At 34.4% G+C, this 18,661-nt stretch overlaps 3 protein-coding genes across 3 annotated transcripts; 2 read left to right on the top strand and 1 right to left on the bottom strand.

The window, feature by feature from the left end:
- Window positions 1-7,183: 7,183 nt before the first annotated feature.
- On the bottom strand, window positions 7,184-8,318 carry LOC122591936. The gene is made up of 4 exons (XM_043764159.1): window positions 8,234-8,318; window positions 7,878-8,128; window positions 7,536-7,786; window positions 7,184-7,385 (listed from the first exon to the last, which is right to left on the bottom strand). The coding sequence occupies exons 1-4, from the start codon at window positions 8,316-8,318 to the stop codon at window positions 7,184-7,186; spliced, it is 789 nt and encodes a 262-aa protein (XP_043620094.1).
- Window positions 8,319-10,430: 2,112 nt separating this feature from the next.
- LOC122594491 (protein Jade-1) lies at window positions 10,431-11,549 on the top strand. Its single transcript, XM_043766940.1, has 2 exons — window positions 10,431-11,321; window positions 11,417-11,549. Exons 1-2 carry the CDS (start codon window positions 10,452-10,454, stop codon window positions 11,465-11,467), a joined length of 921 nt encoding a protein of 306 aa, XP_043622875.1. The 5' UTR covers window positions 10,431-10,451; the 3' UTR covers window positions 11,468-11,549.
- A 1,094-nt stretch (window positions 11,550-12,643) lies between these two features.
- On the top strand, window positions 12,644-15,774 carry LOC122592647 (peptide methionine sulfoxide reductase B1, chloroplastic). Its single transcript, XM_043764930.1, has 5 exons — window positions 12,644-12,875; window positions 14,454-14,565; window positions 15,073-15,138; window positions 15,230-15,427; window positions 15,518-15,774. Exons 1-5 carry the CDS (start codon window positions 12,683-12,685, stop codon window positions 15,543-15,545), a joined length of 597 nt encoding a protein of 198 aa, XP_043620865.1. The 5' UTR covers window positions 12,644-12,682; the 3' UTR covers window positions 15,546-15,774.
- Window positions 15,775-18,661: the final 2,887 nt, after the last annotated feature.

Here is an 18,661-nt window from a genome sequence, read left to right as displayed (position 1 = left end):
TTGAAAATCTAGAAAAGAAGGTGAATACATGTATGAGACTAGATATGAAAGGAACATTATATGTAGAAAAATAGAATAGATACGAAGCAAAGTATGTATCTCTTACTTCTACTTCAAGCGATGATGATAAAAACAAAGTGTTAAAGTTTCAGTATTTTTGGTTTAACCTAAACATCTGTTTTTCATTTTACTTCAAGCGATTGATAAGGGCATCCTTGACCCTGGATTTTTTTTTGGCACTAGCTGTTGTCCAACCCGCCCGTCATTATCAACCTCATAAGGAATAGTTTCAGACGGCATGATTTGAACCAAAAGCCTGAATGATCACAATGTCACCGTTGGACCTTATCTTTCATAAGTCCCTCTAATGAGACCCATGTATTTTATTAGTGTGAGTATCACTTGAGCTATTGTGGGCATCGTTTGAGATATGCTCAATTGGTTTCATTTTACATTTTACATTTATACATTTCATTTTTTGAACTTTAACCATTTCAAACTGTGACTCGTCTCATACATACAAGGATGTGTCGATCACTAATTCAAACAGCATGAGGACTGTTTGTTGCTCTTCTATGTTCTTTTGAACTTTTATTAGATGTTATATTAGGTCAATTCAAATTGACAGGTCTACTCCTATCCAGTTGCGACCTTATAAGACTTCTTTTAGTTAGAGGGAATTGAAAGATGATTGTTAATGTGTATAGTTGTTACCCCATAAAAAGACAAGGGGAGTGATATTCGTATCACAGAATTTGATAAAGTTTACCACTGTTATGCATTGTATACTTATACAGTATGCTATGAAACATGTACGGTGTGGTAAATGAATCAAAATATGTGGTACGATTATCACTTTATGAAGATAAATAGTCAGATTTCTCTTTGTATAGAACAGATAATACTATACATATATGACAATAGACACAACAATACTCAATCTCATCGGAACAAGTTACGGAAAAAGTGAGATGCAAACAGTTATACCACTGTCGGGAAGAGAAAGCGTTTCTAGAAAGTCTTCCTTCGATACCAATTACCATTTATGTAAAAAATTTCTCACATATCAACATACACAAAGCAAATGGGAAAAAGAAAAAAGAAAAAAAAAAACCTCAAATGTTGCATGTTTTTTAATCTTAGGCTCTAGGCCGGGTTCTTGACAGTTCTTACAAACCATAAACGAGTCTAGTGTTTCGTATCACAAGCTTGTCATCACAACTGATCCAGGTACCGCATCGACTAGGTCTGGTCTTGCATCTACGAGGGTTGGCTTGACTGATATATCACGTCTTGTCTCCATGCGGTTGAAGGCGTTAGGGAGGAATAATGGCTTCAGAAATGGATATAAACAATTGAAAGAGAATGCAAAAGAAGATGACAAGTGCTACAGAAGAAGCAGCCATTGTTGCTTGTTTCATGTGCCTGCATTTTATTTATATTGTACTACAAGATGCAAGTTGATTGTATTACTTTTTAGTAAAATAAATAATAAAAACAAACATAAATATGTGTATGGATAACGTTATCATGTGGAGAGCCAACAACATTGTGGGTCATGTAATAAATAAAGGCATTTAGTGTCATCACATTCATTTGAAGTGACTTACACTCATATAGCATTTACAATCGTTTGTTCGATTTATTATAGTTTGTTGCGATTCGTTGTATAATGTGACGTCTACCTTTTTAACTTATTGTATAAATTGCATTCGCTATTATATACAAAACGCAAATTTTGGGTTACGTTTGTGTCGAGTTTTTTTATATTTGGAATTGGATGGATACTTTCAAACCATCTGAGCTCATAATTTGAAGCCAAAACTTCCACATTTAAGAAAAACTCCCTTCCTACCCAACTTTAACTTTAGCCTAATACCCACAAATTGATCTCAATATCGACGCAGTGCATTGAATCTGTTAAACTGGACCGCTTCTTTCTCTTGACTGGTTGGTTATCTCAAAGCGTTATTCGAACACAAAGTCTAGCAGCAACGCCATTATGCTATTAGCCCTATGCTTAGAAAGCTGAAACCACTAGTGATATGGCAAAAATTGGAGGAATGAAGTCCTAGCTATTCTTCAACATGGTTCCTAAGAAAGGTCATCAAAAATAATGACCAAGCGCATTGTAGAATATTATATGGTTAATTAAATCGAAATTTTCTTTCTTCATTTTTTGACGGCATTAATTCTATTTTTATTTTTGTCTTCTTTAACCTTGTTACCAAAACATCATTAATTTAGTCGGTTCACTAATTCGTATACACGTTTCCCTTATACGCAACTCGACAAACTTGGTATTTTATTTGATTTGGATGGCCTTGGAGTTCAATGAAATATCTCAGAGTTGAACAAATGATAAAATTTAAGGACCACATTTTATAGATGTTGAAAACTTTGAATGCAAATCTATATCCACCACAACCACTTCACATGACTTTTTTTTTTTTTTTTAGAATTTAAAGATTCTTAATGGACCACATAGATATACACATGACATTATTTTTAAGGTATTTAACCTTTGGGTTACAATTTTCTTTTTTGAACGTTAAATTTTTGGGTTAAAAATATTGATAAAATATACTTTTAAACGTCATTTATGGATATACATATAAGAATTTTATGACCAAATTTAGCTATTTGGTGCCTTTTAAATTTTAATTACTATTTCAAGTTAAACAAGATTGGGTCGAAGAGAGATCCTAAGACCATCCTTATCAGTGAACTATGAGATGATTCACCAATTAAAATATTAATAAAGCATGAGAGAGGGACGAATTGACACACAAACCAAACTTCATTTCAATCTTGGATTGCACACAAAAAGACAATTAACTTTACACACTTGTCATTGACTGAATGATAACTTTTTATAAGTATATTATTATTACAATTAATAATAACCCATATTTGTTTTTTCTATAATATCTTACATTTTATTAAGTTTTATATAAATATAAATATATGGTATTTTTTATTTTTTCATTACGAACATTTTGACATAAGTAGTATTAAAAAGAAGGTATTTCTAAAATCTACATTTATTAATATTTTATTAATTTTGTATTTTCTACTCGTTATTTCTATATCTATAAGATTATCGTACGAATTTTAAAATTATTTGAGGTAAAATTTTCATTTTTAACAAGTTTAAAATAATTTTAAATTATAATATACAAAAAAAAAATGGTTTAGGTTGGGTTGCGAATGTAAGTGAAAAGTTTAGGGAGATTGGGTTGTATATGTGGAATAGAGAGAAAAATTAGTTTTTAATTAAAGATTGGGTTGATAGAGTTCACTGATGTGGGTAGTCTAAGATCGAAAGATTGAGAGCTTATACATATCATAAGCTTCCAAATATCCTACATTGATCATATGCTTCCATAAATCCTACATAAATCTAAATCATTTGCATTGATCATATGGTAAAATTTTGAGATCTTGTGATGAAGATTGAGATATTAACAATCTTGCTTCAAAGAGTTCAAATAAGACTATTTTAAATTTTTAAAAAAGTGTTTGCCAAGTTACGTTGGAGATGCTCATATGACGGATTAGTCGTGTCATTTGGTTTTGGACTTCTGGGGTTTTATCTATTAGGATGTCTTACTGTCTTTAGTTACAATGATTTCACATTCTATTAATAAGGGGACGTGTAGGCCGACCACCCCTTATGTAACCTGACCACCCCTTTTGGAGCGACAGTCGCTCCTAAAGGGGTAGTAGGATACGACAACGGGCGACAGCATACGACAACATTTCTGTACGATTCGAACCTACCACCCCTTTAGGAGCGACAGTCGCTCCAAAAGAGGTGGTAGGTTCGAATCGTACAGCAATGTTTCTATTTCCCCGTGACGATTCATTCTTTATAAGTTCAATCGTTTCATATTCATTCTTTATAAGTTCAATCTCATTATTCAATCGTTTTGATATTCGATCGTTTTCATATTCATTCATTTTGATTTATTCTCTGTTTCCCCGTGACGATTCATTCTTTATAAGTTCAATCGTTTCATATTCATTCTTTATAAGTTCAATCTCATTATTCAATCGTTTTGATATTCGATCGTTTTCATATTCATTCATTTTGATTTATTCGTTTTCATTTATTACTGTTAAGTGTTTTTATTATTTTAGATGGATTGCTTGGAGGAAATTTTCTTAAATCCAAATGCGCCGGAAGGTGTAAATGACGAGTTTGTGTACGAAGAGCCCGATGACGAATTTGAATCCCCAGATGTCCGTGATGAATTTGATTACGATCACGATGTTTTTTATACCAAGGAGGTATGTATATAATCCAACATTTTCATTTTTTGTGTTGTTATTTTGTGAGTAATTGTATTTTGTTATTATTCATTAGATTTGTTGCTATAAAAGTATGTAAGAAAACTAATTATTAAAACTACGGATAAAAAATTGTTTATAAAAACATATTAAAAAATGTACGTAAAAATGTAGATTAACAAAAGCTATTAAAAAATTGTTAAAAAAAAAGTGTATAAAAAAGTGTATTATAAAAAAGTGTATAAAAAGTGTATTATAAAAAAGTGTATAAGAAAATGGATTATAAAAAAGTATATAAAATAGTGTATTAAAAAAAATGTATTATAAAAAAGTGCATAAAAAGTGTATTAAAAAAAAATGTATAAAATATTTCAGGTGTTTGACACACACATAGATTTGGTAGACTGGGCTCAAAGAACGGCAAAAGAGCTTGGTTATGTGTTAGTTACACGAAGATCAAATGTCACAAAAGGCGGAGAAGTTAAAAAGGTGGTCCTTATTTGCAACCGTGGTGGAAAAAAAGATAAGCGGTCAACCGGGGCACCCAAAGGGAGTACCAAAATTGACTGTCCATTCAAATTGGTAGGCCGTCTGACAAAGGACCATAGTTGGTGGGTTGAAGTTATAGATCACCGACATAACCATCCATCAGCTCGTAATTTGGAAGGTATTGCGTACGCAAGACGACTAACCGATGTTCAAAAAGAATTTGTGGACGAAAAGGCGTTGCTAGGTTTTGGGCCAAATAGCATAAGGGACCAATTGAAGGATGCATTTCCCGGCATCTTGACCCGTTCACAAGACATTTCTAACTACCTGCGGCAACACCGGCTAAAGCACGCCCAACAACGAGGGGAAACTCGAATGCAGGTGAAATAAGAAACATACCTGCATGTGGATCATATAACTATATGTTTATTTTTTAAAAAATACGACTTCCTTATACTTTGGTTGTTTACCCGTTGCAGATCGTGCTCCAATTACTATCTGACCATCAGTACACGTATCAGTACACGACGGATAGCAAAACCGGATGTTTGACCAATCTTTTTTTCGTACATCCTACATCACTTGACATATGGCGTGCATTTCCTTGGATCATTGAAATAGACGCCACGTATAAAACCAACATTTACAACATGCCGCTTGTTGAGATTGTGGGTGTCACTCCAACTGGCAAGACATTCAGCATTGCGCACGCACTTATTGAAAATGAGCAACATGCGGCATACACATGGGTGTTACAGTGCTTGAGGTCGACGCTCGAAGAAGGGTTCGTCGTGCGTGTGGCACTCACTGATCGGGATCTGGCCCTCATGAAAGCGGTTAAGGATGTGATGCCGGAAACGAAGCTGATACTGTGTAGAATACACATTTGGAGGAATATTGAGTTACATGCCAACCCATCGTTTGGGTCAAAAAAAGATTATGGTTCGTTTAGACACCGGTGGGATAAACTCGTAAACTCAATCACGGTTAAAGAATACGCAGAGAATGAGCAGCGGCTAAAAGTATTCTTGGCAGATAAACTAAGTATATACATCCCGTCCCCATACTGTTTTTATGATAACGCTTACGATGTAACCATGTAGCTAAATCACTTTTTATTTTCCTGCAGATCTTTATAAGTATCTACAAATACAGTGGCTTACCTCGTACAAGGAGTTATTTGTGTCATGTTGGGTCGACCAACACCGCAACTATCGTAACTACACTACCAACAGGGTTGAGAGCGAGCATTCTTTGCTGAAGTCAGTTATGCATCAAAAGCGGCTTACGTTCCACAGAATCGTTGAATGTGTTAACTCTGTTGTCAGCGGGCAATACACCGAAATAAAGGGGTCACTGGAACATTGCAGGCAGTACAATCAAAATAAACACAACTATCCCTGTTTAAAGGATTTGCTCGGTAAAGCCTCCCATGTAGCCTTGCAAATTATGGTTGACGAAATTGATCGATTGAAAAATACAGTAAAAGGGGACGTGTCAAAGTGCGGGTGTACGGTATGGGCTAGTTGTGGCTTGCCATGTAGTTGTCGACTTCTAACATACATGCAGGAACGTAAGTACAGTTCATTCAGATACAAATGGTCCATTTTACTTAAAAATACTTAATGTAATATTTTTATTCCTGCAGGAAGGCGTGTACAAGAATATGAGATAGATGCATTTTGGTGCAGGCTCGATATAACCCCGTCCACCTGCCTGCCTGGAAATGTGAAGAAAAACTCGGATGATGACGAGCCTGTTGAGGCCTTTTGTGGCGAGGTTACTGCTGCCTTGGAACGACAACCCATAAAACAAAGGAAAAGCTTGATGTCAAAAATAAAGGACCTCATCTATCCGGGTCGGTCTAAAATCAAGGATCCAGAGGTCCAAAAGAAAACACGTGGTAGACCTGTTGGGTCAAAGAAAAAGGTATATTATTATAGTCTAGCAAATTATTAATTGTTAAATACTATACGGGTATACATCTAACTTAATTATTCATTCATTCATTGCAGATGCCAGACTTGAACGTATCACCTCCGATGCCACCACCACCAAAGATGAAAAAGTCGAGGTCCGTGCACGTGACAACACCTAAGTATCCGGATACCGCACCAGACTCAGGCTCATGCTACAGAGACTTTCAGGCGGCGAGACACAGTGACCATGTGCCCACGCAGTCACGTTTCGCGGAGCCTGACACCGAATTACGGGAGGACACCCGTGATTATATTGATGAGTTGATCCGATCGTCACAATTTTCAGCAGCAGGGCCGAGTAATGAGCCTACAACCGAACCCTCATTCTTAGATCAGTTGTTCGGCGCAGCCGAACCCGCGTACTATCCTGTGCCACCAACAGCACCAACAGGCGTAGTGGATCAGTTCTTCAGTGCCGATACTTATTTTCCTGCAGGTCCTAGCACTCCGATGCCAGCTGCACCATCATCGTACTTTGATTTTTTCAGTACGCCCACACAACCTTCGATGCCACCAGCACCATCACCTCCGATGCCACCAGCACCAGCACCATCACCAATATCTCCCATATCAGCTGAGCAGCAATTGGCTGCTCTACCAGTACCACCACCTAACACTCGCCCACTGCAGACGACGGGTATAAAGGGTTACCTTGATGACATACCGAATGTATTTAGACCATACGTCAAGGGGATTATTAATGTCAGTGGTGATGGCAACTGTGGATTCCGGGCACTTGCTGTTGCATTGGGGTATGATGAAAACGAAGGTTACGAGTGGATCCGACTACATATGTTGGCCGAGTATGAAAACAACAAACAATCCGGGGCTGGCGGTGCTGGCGGTGTTGTCTGCAGGGTATCTGCTGCGCCTACACCCCCCCGTGCTGTAAAATGCTGAGATTTGAATTTTGACTTTCTCTGCCTATGTATGCTAGCTGCATCAGCACGGAAAGCCAGTTTTGCTGCCTTCCGGGTGGGGTCGTCCTCATCAAGCTCTAAGTACTGGTCCATCGCAAAATAGCGCTACATTGTTTAAAAATACAAGTTAGCATTTTCGGGGTTATCATTGTAAAACATATTAAGTAAAAAAATATAAAAAGAAACATATTCTAACCTGTACTTCCTCCAAGATATGGTCCCTCATAGACTCAGGCACATCGTCCCATGACTCGTAGTACTGGGGGACATCTCCGATCAACGAGCCTAACAAAGATTTGTACATAGCCCCGTAGTCCCCGATCGACTGAAAGGTCTTTGATTTGTAGTCGAAGTACATGGGTAACGGGCCTCCATTTTTCTTCAAGGCAACCTCAAGTTTTAGATTTTTGGCTGCCCCTCTTGGTGGTGGTGGTGTTTTCTTCGAGCCTACAAAACCAATAAGTAACAATAACATAAATAAGTTACTTTAAACGATAAGAATACAATTATTTCAATGCATAACTAAATTTAATGTAAAGTCAATTTTCTTACCGCTGTTTTTGCAGCCTGATATTTTCTTCCACCACGATCGGTGCGGATCCCTCCCATCGCCGTCGCCGCCGTGAGCTCCTAGCATTTTTCTTATATCTACATAAATAATACACGTATTATAATACTTTTTATATCAACTTTTTTAATTACTTTTCTTTAACTTAATTTTTTATATGACTTTTGTACTACTACTTTTTCAATATATGTTTTAATATCTTTTTATACTTATGTTTTAATACCTTTTTTACTTATACATTTTCCTAGCATTTTTCTTATATCTACATAAATAATACACGTATTATAATACTTTTTATATCAACTTTTTTAATTACTTTTTTTTAACTTAATTTTTTATATGACTTTTGTACTACTACTTTTTCAATATATGTTTTAATATTTTTTTATACTTATGTTTTAATACCTTTTTTATTTATACATTTTTATATTTTCTAATACAAACATTTTCTAGTACAAACTTTTATAAACTTTTTTTTAAATATATTTTTTATATACTATGTAATACACTTTTTTTACATTTTATATTTTTTACACTTTTTTACAAACATTTTTACATAACAAAAACAAGAACAACAACAAGAACACAAGAACAACAATACATTAAATCTATGGGCGTATACAATACGTTAAATCTATGGGCATATAAGATCGATCCTAATACATCTATGCATAACAAGAATAACATCAAACTAATACATATACTATATAGCAAATTAATAGATACGAAATAAAAAAAAAAATAAAAACTTACTTTAACGTTGGGTTTACGAAAGGGGTAACGAAGGGTCGCTCCTAAAGCCTCACTGAAAAACTGGGTCTCTCCTAAAGCCTCACCGGAATATCTGGCCGGAAAAAATGGGGGAGAGGGGGGCTGGATCGGTTGAGGTTTACGAAAGGGGTAACGACGGGTCGCTCCTAAAGCCTCACTGAAAAACTGTGTCGCTCCTAAAGCCTCACCGGAATATCTTGGCCGGAAAATATGGGGGAGAGGGGGGTTGGATCGGTTGGAATGGAGAAGAGAAAAGGAGATTGGAATGGAGAAGACTGATAAAGAAGCAGGGGGATCGATCGGTTTTTATTTATTCGATGCACCCCTTTAGGAGCGACTGTCGCTCCTAAAGAGGGGGTTTGACAGGTCAACGGTACAACCGGTATATGCATAGGTATCCGCGAGCAATAAATGTATCGACCCTTTAGGAGCGACTGTCGCTCCTAAAGAGGGGTGGTCGGGTTACAGAATATTCTGTGGTCGGGGTATGTGGCCTGATTAACAATTTATTAGATATAAGTAGGTTTCATGATTTTCAGCTCGTAAAATGTGTGGGTCATTCTTATTTGTTAGGAACTTAGGATGGTTTGAGGGATCGTGTAGTTCATTCAACCATTCGTACATTAATTATTAGTTAGCATATATTTTTGTTAATTATTTTATCTCACAACTCTATTAGGTTTATATATAGGGAAAAAAGAATATAAAGCTATCCGACATCTAAACTTAGGTGTGGAAATCCTCACATGCTAATATTTTATTATTTATTGTTTAATGAATAAATGTCTAATAGACTTATATATTCTCATCCACATACCAACAAAATAATATGAGGATAAAAAAGTATAAAATATACTATTGGGAACTAGTTACGAATAACATGATCTGTAATATCTTTATTTTTATAAGTAAATAAATCCTCAATATATAAAGATCATTATGGGTATCTCAATTCTCAACCACACTTTTTGGTATCCAACCAAAAAGTGTGGGCCCTCTATGTCTATAATGATATATATGATAGAGTAAAAAATGACCCTCTATCATTAATAATCTGATCAAGTTACCAAAAACATGATCTAGATACCAGGGACCATAAAGATATTTATTAGGAAGTAGTAGTGCTAGTAAAGTACTCGTAGTAATTAATTCAACTTGTAGTTCTTTAAGTGAAATCCAGATTCTAAAATGAAAAACTTTTAAATATTTAGTGGGAAAACAAAAGCTACATTTTCAGTTAAAATTTTTTTGAAGCCATCAAACTTTTAAATTCAAAAATTAAATCAAAATATTTACAAAAAGATTCCTAATTTCCATTCCCGCCAACTTCAAATTTTTCCCCAAATCTTTCATTTAAAAAACAAAATCCAAATCAAAAATTTCATTATCTCTCCCAAAACCAAACTCAATTTTTCTCTGCAAAAACAAACAATGGAAAACAAAATTCACAGCTTACCACCACACAAAAGATTCAATCTTTTGCATCAAGATCCAACCCCTTCTTGCTTACCCGCCAAAAAACGAAAAGAATCTCGAAACCCATTATCGATTTCGACGAATCTTGATAGCTTGGCTTCCCTTGCTGCTACTTACTGCTTACCTGCCAAAAAAAGAATATGTGCCCTTCACCCAAATCATCTTCCTGACAAACCCTTTTCGCTGTTTGATCTAAATCTCGAATATGACCCGAAACGAGAAACGGGTCAAGAAACGGGCCAAGAATCTGTTGATGGTCAAGAAACTGAAAAAAATCAGGATGATGAAGAAGATGGGATTTTGTGTGCAGTATGTCAAAGTACAGATGGGGATGCATTAGACCCAATTGTGTTTTGTGATGGATGTAATTTAATGGTGCATACTACTTGTTATGGTGACCCATTAACAAAAGGTGTTCCAGAAGGTGATTGGTTCTGTTCGCAATGTCGAATAATAACCGATAAAACTAAATCTTTATCTTGTTGTTTATGTCCTAATAATGGGGGTGCATTGAAACCAACTAAAGATGGTCGTTGGGCGCATATCGTGTGCGCGTTGTTCATACCGGAGGTTTTTTTCACTGACCCGGAAGGTCGAGAAGGGATAGATTGTTCAAAAGTGTTGAAAAAGAGATGGGCTAGAAAATGTTATGTTTGTAAGGAACCAAAAGGATGTGTTATAGATTGTTCTGAACAAAAATGTGGTTTGAGTTTTCATGTGACTTGTGGGCTTGAGCAAAATTTGTGTATTGAGTATAAAGAAGGCAGAAACAAAGGGACTATTGTTGCTGGTTTTTGTAAAAAACACACTGATTTGTGGGAAAAGGTACTAAAAGTAGTAAAAGAAATTTTTTATAGATCATTTGAATCATAAATAGTTATTTTTAGTGATGTTATATTGTGTCTTGTTTTGTTTTGTAGCAACAAGCAACAGGGAAGTACAAGATTGTAGCAAGAAATGAAGAGGAGTAACAAGAGCTGTTGGTAGTTTTTACAGTTTTTTTTTTTGGTTTTTGATAGTCAAGAGTAGATCCTTTTAAGGTTATGTAGTTTTTACAGTTTTTTTTTTTTTTTTTTTGGTTTTTGATAGTTAAAAGTAGATCCATTTAGTATTTTTGTGAGTTTTAAAGTTATGTAGTTTTTGTTTTGAAATAACAATTTCTGCTGCATATTTCAAGTTTTGTTTTTGCATCCAATTTTGGTGTGCTCTCAAGTCATCTACATGTGTATAACTATCTGTCATCTATGGCTTTAGTTCAAAATGGTGGGATTTAGCATATGGAGCTTGAAGAAGTTGTATGTATTACATGAAATATAACATGAGTTCTATAGAAAGATAAAAATGTTGATATGACAATCCATTAAGGCATTAACCAAGAACGCCAAACGGAGAGATTGGTATGGTGGGAGAGGAGGTGTCGATTGCCACATTAGTCTTTGGGCCTTTGGAGCGCTATAGAGCCCCCATACCGTGTGCTCTTACACCCATGCCACTACCAATGCTCACATTGTTGCTGACTTGCTTCTTACTTTCTTATACACCAATGTGATCATCTGTATTCAAATGTTGATTTATCCATGTCAAAAATTCCTTCTCTCTACGAATGCCTTTTTTGTGCTAATCTAAAACATAAATAACCCATCTCTAAGAAGATTGTATCGATGATTTGTTGATCTAAAGCCTTGCTTCTTTTGGTTGGCTCGTATTAACTTGTACTTTATAACACGTAGTCAATTTTGGATCCTTTAACTTGTTTTTAGATGAACTAAAAGCTTTGGGATAGTGTTGCATTTGCTCACCAAACATAGATTACAGATTGTTCAATATTTGCATTGAATTACAAAACTTAATTGGAAAAAAATAATAATAATAATTGAAAAGATAATATGTAGTATTATGATACATTTATGCAATTGTGGCAATGTGTTGTGACTCACTGACTTGTGCTAAATTGCTAATGGTATGATAATGTAAGCATACTGGGCTTCCATAATTGGGCCAGCCCAATCTAATCTAAAACGAATCACATCATGAAGAGCTTGAGATGGGTTGATACCCAAATAAATACATGGTCAAAAATCATCCATTTGTTCAAACAATCTCCACAACATTAAACTAAAATCAAACACATAATCAATGTTTACCAAAGGGACCAGAACGTTGTATTCTGTTTTGTACAGTCAACAATGGCTTCTCATTCTTTAACCTCAAACAGTATTAGACTCCAAATTCAGTTTTCATCCAAACCCCAATTGAATTCAGCTATCAAATCATCTTATCTTTTTATATCAAGAATACCAACAACCAGATTTCCTTCACTAGTTTGTTCCATGGGTTCTTCTTCTTCATCATCACAGAAACCAGACTCCACTATCCAAGGTCTCTTTTTAAAAATTTTTTTTTTTAAAATTAATTGTAGTCATGTAGTGTATTTAAGTGCTTATTAGAAACTGCTTATCTTGGAATAAACACTTTGAAATAAGCATTTTGGTAACTGTTTACTTTTTCTAGCAAATAGGCACTTATAAATAAGCAATTCTAAACACTCCTAGCTTAGGCTTATGATTCTATAAAGATTTTAAAGATTCATTTATTAGTATGATTGGTATCAGATATTTATGGTATCTTGAGTCTACCCAAGTATTCATGTGTGTGTTTTTAGAATGGCATATACGACATATATATATTTACAGTTTGTCCTTAGAAAATGGTTCATTTCGAATACCTATATTGGTGATAAGTTATTACAAAAGAAGGTAATTTAATAATTCTAAGACCGTGTTTGGCACACATAGTTGAAGGGTTTTGCTTCTAAGGTAGTCTGAAAGACTTCATGGATAAACACCTTGAGATGGCCATAGAATAGCCATCTATAGTAGAGGTTGTCCTTTTTGTGTCCGGCAGTTAGAGTCTGCAAAGTTTAATGAAAATGATGACACCTCTTAATGCTTGGTGTTATAATGAGGCGCTTGGCATTACATTTCGAAAGGTCTGTTCAAGTAGCATATACATTATGAGACAAATCAGTATCGAGTGTCTGGTTATAGGAAACTAGTTCATGATTATCTGACTATATGATCAGACATAATTCAGTTTCTAGTGTTTAATTACGTATCTCTTATTGATAGCCCATGACGGGATAGGCCCCTAACACGTGCAGGGTCCTAATATGGGACTCTATATATACCCAATCATTAGGTACACACACTATCCTTTTCACTATTCATCTCACTCAAATCATTACTTCTAAAAGATTGAAAAACACAACTCTCGTTGTAGGCCAATCATTTGTCATCTAAGGTTTGTTAAGAATTCAGGAGACACGGTGATTGGCGTAGTTGAATTTCCATTGTTTAGTTGTTTACAAGCTCATCATTTCATGCTCAAATGCCATTTATGGATCGAATAACAAGTTTTGGATAATCAGTTTAGAAGTAGCAGCAACTTGTCATCTGATCATCCCAACTTTAAACAAGAACCAGTTTATCAATCGGTACCCACACTCACAATACACATGCCCCCAGGAGTGAATTTGTCAAGATCATAGGTCTCAGTTCCTAACCTAGTCTCCTGCGAGCCCCATTATGCCAGGGGAGTTGCTTGGACTCATCCTTGTGCGGTGGACAATGACTAGTGTCAAGATGGCACCGGGGTTCAAGGGCGTCTCTGCCAATCTACACCTTTTGTTAAGATAACTCTAACAAGAACATTAAAACACTATTTGATCCAGATTAGTCGTATCACAAAATTACTTTCAAAACACAATGCCAAATGCTCACTAGTAATTTGTAGACTCGAGTGTTGAGGCTAAACTTGTATTTTGCTTGAATGAGGAACTAATTTGTTTGGACTTATTACTGTCGATAATCAGAGGCTTTCTTCTGTAAAACTGTTCTCTTGACTCTTGCAATTACTTCCGGCTATTTATTAATAGCTCTGTTGATTGATCAAATGCAGAGTCAGGAAATACGGATTTTAAATCTGTAAGTGATCAAGAATGGAAGAAGAAGCTGACTGGAGAGCAGTTTTATGTAACTAGACAGAAAGGCACAGAAAGGGCCTTTTCTGGGTATGCTTATAACATCTCTATATATCTCCTTTTATATGGTGTTTGCGTATGCGATTTTCAAGTAATTATACACTAAGCTATAATCAGAATTACTTAGATATATTTTGAAATAGGAGTCAAGTTTCCTCAAAATAGGTCATATTACATTAAGCTTTGATATAGCTGGTGTGAACTTTTTTTTCTTCCTATTTTTATAAAAATGAGACCAATAATTTGCCAGTATGGCAAAATATGTAATCAGGTCATCGAAGTTTTAGAAGCATAATGTCTGTGTACAACATCTATATGGTATGTTATCTATGATTGTAACCAGCTAGCAGTATCCAAGGTGGTTGTAGGGTGAGGTGTGGGTTCAAGCCCGTAACTTGAGGTGATTAAAAAGGTGTAACATCGAGTATGTTTGAGTTTCTTGTTAAAGGAAAATATTAATCCTGATTAGATGAACATAGCTATAGAATTGATGCCTTTCTTGGTAACTATAGTTCTAAAGTTTTTATGAATGTTCAGGGAATATTGGAACACTAAAACTCCTGGGGTTTACAATTGCATCTGTTGTGACACTCCACTATTCGAGTAAGTTATCGAACATAGAAACTAATAATAAAAGACCCCCTTTTTTGTGTATGATTTGTTTAAAAGTTGACACAATTTGTCCGTGCTAAAGGTCATCCACCAAGTTTGACAGTGGAACCGGTTGGCCATCATACTATGAACCAATTGGAGACAATGTGAAGTCAAAGCTAGACCTATCAATCATTTTCATGCCTCGCCAAGAAGTTGTATGTGCAGTTTGTGATGCTCATCTTGGTCATGTTTTCGATGATGGTCCTCCACCCACCGGCAAACGTTACTGCATCAATAGGTATACGACCCTTGTACATTTTGCAGCGTTCGTTTAACAAAAATGTTTGTTTTTATTGTAAGTTTGTGAAGTAATGTCTGGTTTTTGCAGTGCTTCCTTGAAATTGAACCCAAAGTAGGACTTCCAAAGAACACAAACCAACAACACATGACAGGACAAGGCATTTTGCTCTTGTACTTTTCAGTCTTTTTTCTTTTCTCTGTTGTAAATGTACGAGTCAAGAATTGGCATACTATGAATGAGATGGACTGGTAAGTCGATATACCAAATGAGCATATGTTTTTGTTTATATACGGACATACATATATCAGACCATTATATATGAAAGTTACATATATGTTTTACTATTTTGCTTTTTTTATCTAAATTAGTTGTACCTGATAAATGATAATGTAATGATATAATAAGAAGTGTGGTAAAGAAATACTATAACCTTATGATGTATATTGAGGCAGTTCAAGTTTTATACTACCGATAATATTGTTGAATTAATGTTACATTTATTTATAAGTAGATAAAAAATGAACAAGATGTAATGTTTTAAACATCTACAAAGTTTGTTCAATTACCTCTGACATATTCAATGATCAATACTTAAATTTGAAAACTTGTACATGGTTGATTTTCAAAATAATATTTATGTTTATTATTGATAAAGTCATAACTTCAGCTCTGAGCTTTTATTACCAAACATACCCTAAATGCAACAGTAAAATTGAGAGACTTAGTTGCTTTTGCTTCATATATGTCCCCAAGTCGTTACAGATATAGATAGTTACAATTCGTAATCACTACATGAAGCTTGACTTTCATACATAAACCTATTGAATTTTGAATATTAAAACATTTATTAGTTCTATCTAGTATATAAACCTCAACTTTTGTAAATAAATAATAATATGTTTTCTTACAAAAGACCTATTTTGATACATATCTATAACCATAATATTTAAAAGGGAAGAAGTAAAGTTGGTATCGTCACACATCTGTATTTCTATACTTCTATACTACTATATAAAAATTATAACCCCTATGTTAAAAGTTTACATAAATGGTACATGTGAATTGACCAAAATACCCTTAATGAATTAAATCACCATCAGCCCTTAATATTGAATTACACCATTAGTCCATTATATTAAAAAATATCTCTACTAACCCCTTTAAATCAAATACTTTTACCTACACCAATAGATGTCGCCATCACCGTCCTCGCCAACTCGCCTCCGCATTGCGCGGGTACCATACTCGTCTAAGTTGAGTGAAATCTTTCTCATATGCTAAATATTTAATGTATAATGAATAAATAATTGGTACCCCTTGTTTTTTATGGATTGAAAATTAGCGTGTGAGAAGATTTCACCCAACTTGGGTGCCTAAGAGTACTCAAAGTGGAGTTATTAACCAAAATGGTGTGATTTAAAAAGTATTTATCACAATAGTGTTTTTTTTAAAAAAATATTTACCAAAATACTGTTTTTGATAGTTTGTATCATTTGGCAAAAACACACCATTTTAAATGATGTATAATGGCTGCTAACCCTATTACCCGGTGCTTAGCTCGATACATTTGCGCACATTGAAACTGTTCTACGTTTCTATATTGTCATTTGGCCTACCGAAGGTAAACTCCAACCCGTGCAACATATTCAATTTTGTCTCCTTTAATTTTTAGACAAAAATATGAATCTTTCTTCCAAAAATATATAATGCTTCTTTGACACGGATGAAAGGATATACACTTCTTGGAAGCTTTATTAAATGAGCAATGCTACATCCACAAACAAAATTTTACAAACAAAAATTACAAACCCATGTGGCATCAATAACCACCAATAAAACTAAATTTATTTTCTCTTTCTTGAATCACTTTTTTTTCTATTGGTCCACATGTGTTTGTAAATATGGTTAGTAAACTTTTGTTTGTAACTATATCATTTCTCTTATTAAATATAAGATAATTATATTCCTATATATATATATATTAAAGAGCGTGCGTGAGTTTGTGTGCCACCTCACAATCTTTTATTTTTTTATTAATTTGGTAGGGCCCACATCTCTCTTAAGTTTCTTTTAACTCTGTCCTTTCCGAAAGTTTTTTATTTTACCATTTTAGTGGGTCCAAAATCCTTTTATTTAGTTAATGGATTTTCACTAAGACTTCCTTTTAGGCAATATTAGTCCTTCCTGTTAAATCCCTTGCAATAATAGTCCCCTTCGTTAAAAGGTATTATAAAACTTTAATAAATATTCACAGCTGTTAACTTTAGTTTAGGTGTTTTAACGGGAATAACAATAACGGCTGCAAATGAAGTCCTTTTCGTTGACATGGAGTTATGTTTTCTTCCTCAAATGAGTGTTAATAATCGTTAAATAGTTTTTTGATGTCTAACATGAACTACAAAAGCTGCAAATTAGGTCCATTTTATAACTGGCGTGGAATACGTAGTATTTGTGTCAATTTAGTCTATCGATCGGTCAATTTAACAACAAAAAACGTGAGTTTATTTCTTTGTTTTACGTTTTTATTTTTGCCTTATACTTTTGACTAAAATTGCGTTCTTTTAGTTGTTTGTAATTTTTTACAATTTGATGTACAAATTTAATATGGTATCCATGTTCATTGTCTTTAATTTTTTACAATGATTTTTTATACAGTACTTTCCATTTCCTTTTTAAAGTTCATATATAATATTATAGTTTTAGTGCGTTTTGCATTCCTTTCTTCCTGTTTTGCCACATTTTTTCAATTAATCAATATATAATTGGTAGATGATTAACCATTGTTTTCCCCTTTTAACTATTCATATAACTGATCATGTAATGGAACAAACAAATGTATCTCCTGCCTATATAAGGTTTTTTAAAACAATGTTATGTCTCCTGAGGCAACGCCCGGATTGCATCACTAGTTTTATTATAATTACTGTCCATTATCATCATACAATAAAATAAAATGATGGTTATTATGTTTTGTTATACTACTAACTTATGTGAATATAAAAAGAAGGGCACTTTTAAGGAATCCACCACAACTGTTAAGTGTTTAAAAGTTCAAACTTCAAAGGATCGAAGGTTAAAGCTATCTTTTAACAGCCATAATATATCATCTAAAATCTTTAGAAATCAATTAATTCAAATCTACCAAAAAAAAGAAAGAAATTGCCGAGAGCTTGAATTTTTAGCAAAATGATACAAATTTATCAATGATACTAGCACTATGATAAACATTTT

Source organism: Erigeron canadensis, chromosome 3 (genome assembly GCF_010389155.1).
Source record: "Erigeron canadensis isolate Cc75 chromosome 3, C_canadensis_v1, whole genome shotgun sequence".
Taxonomy (NCBI): domain Eukaryota; kingdom Viridiplantae; phylum Streptophyta; class Magnoliopsida; order Asterales; family Asteraceae; genus Erigeron; species Erigeron canadensis.
Note: the sequence above shows the minus strand (reverse complement) of the source record. Positions and strands in the feature narration are given on the sequence as shown.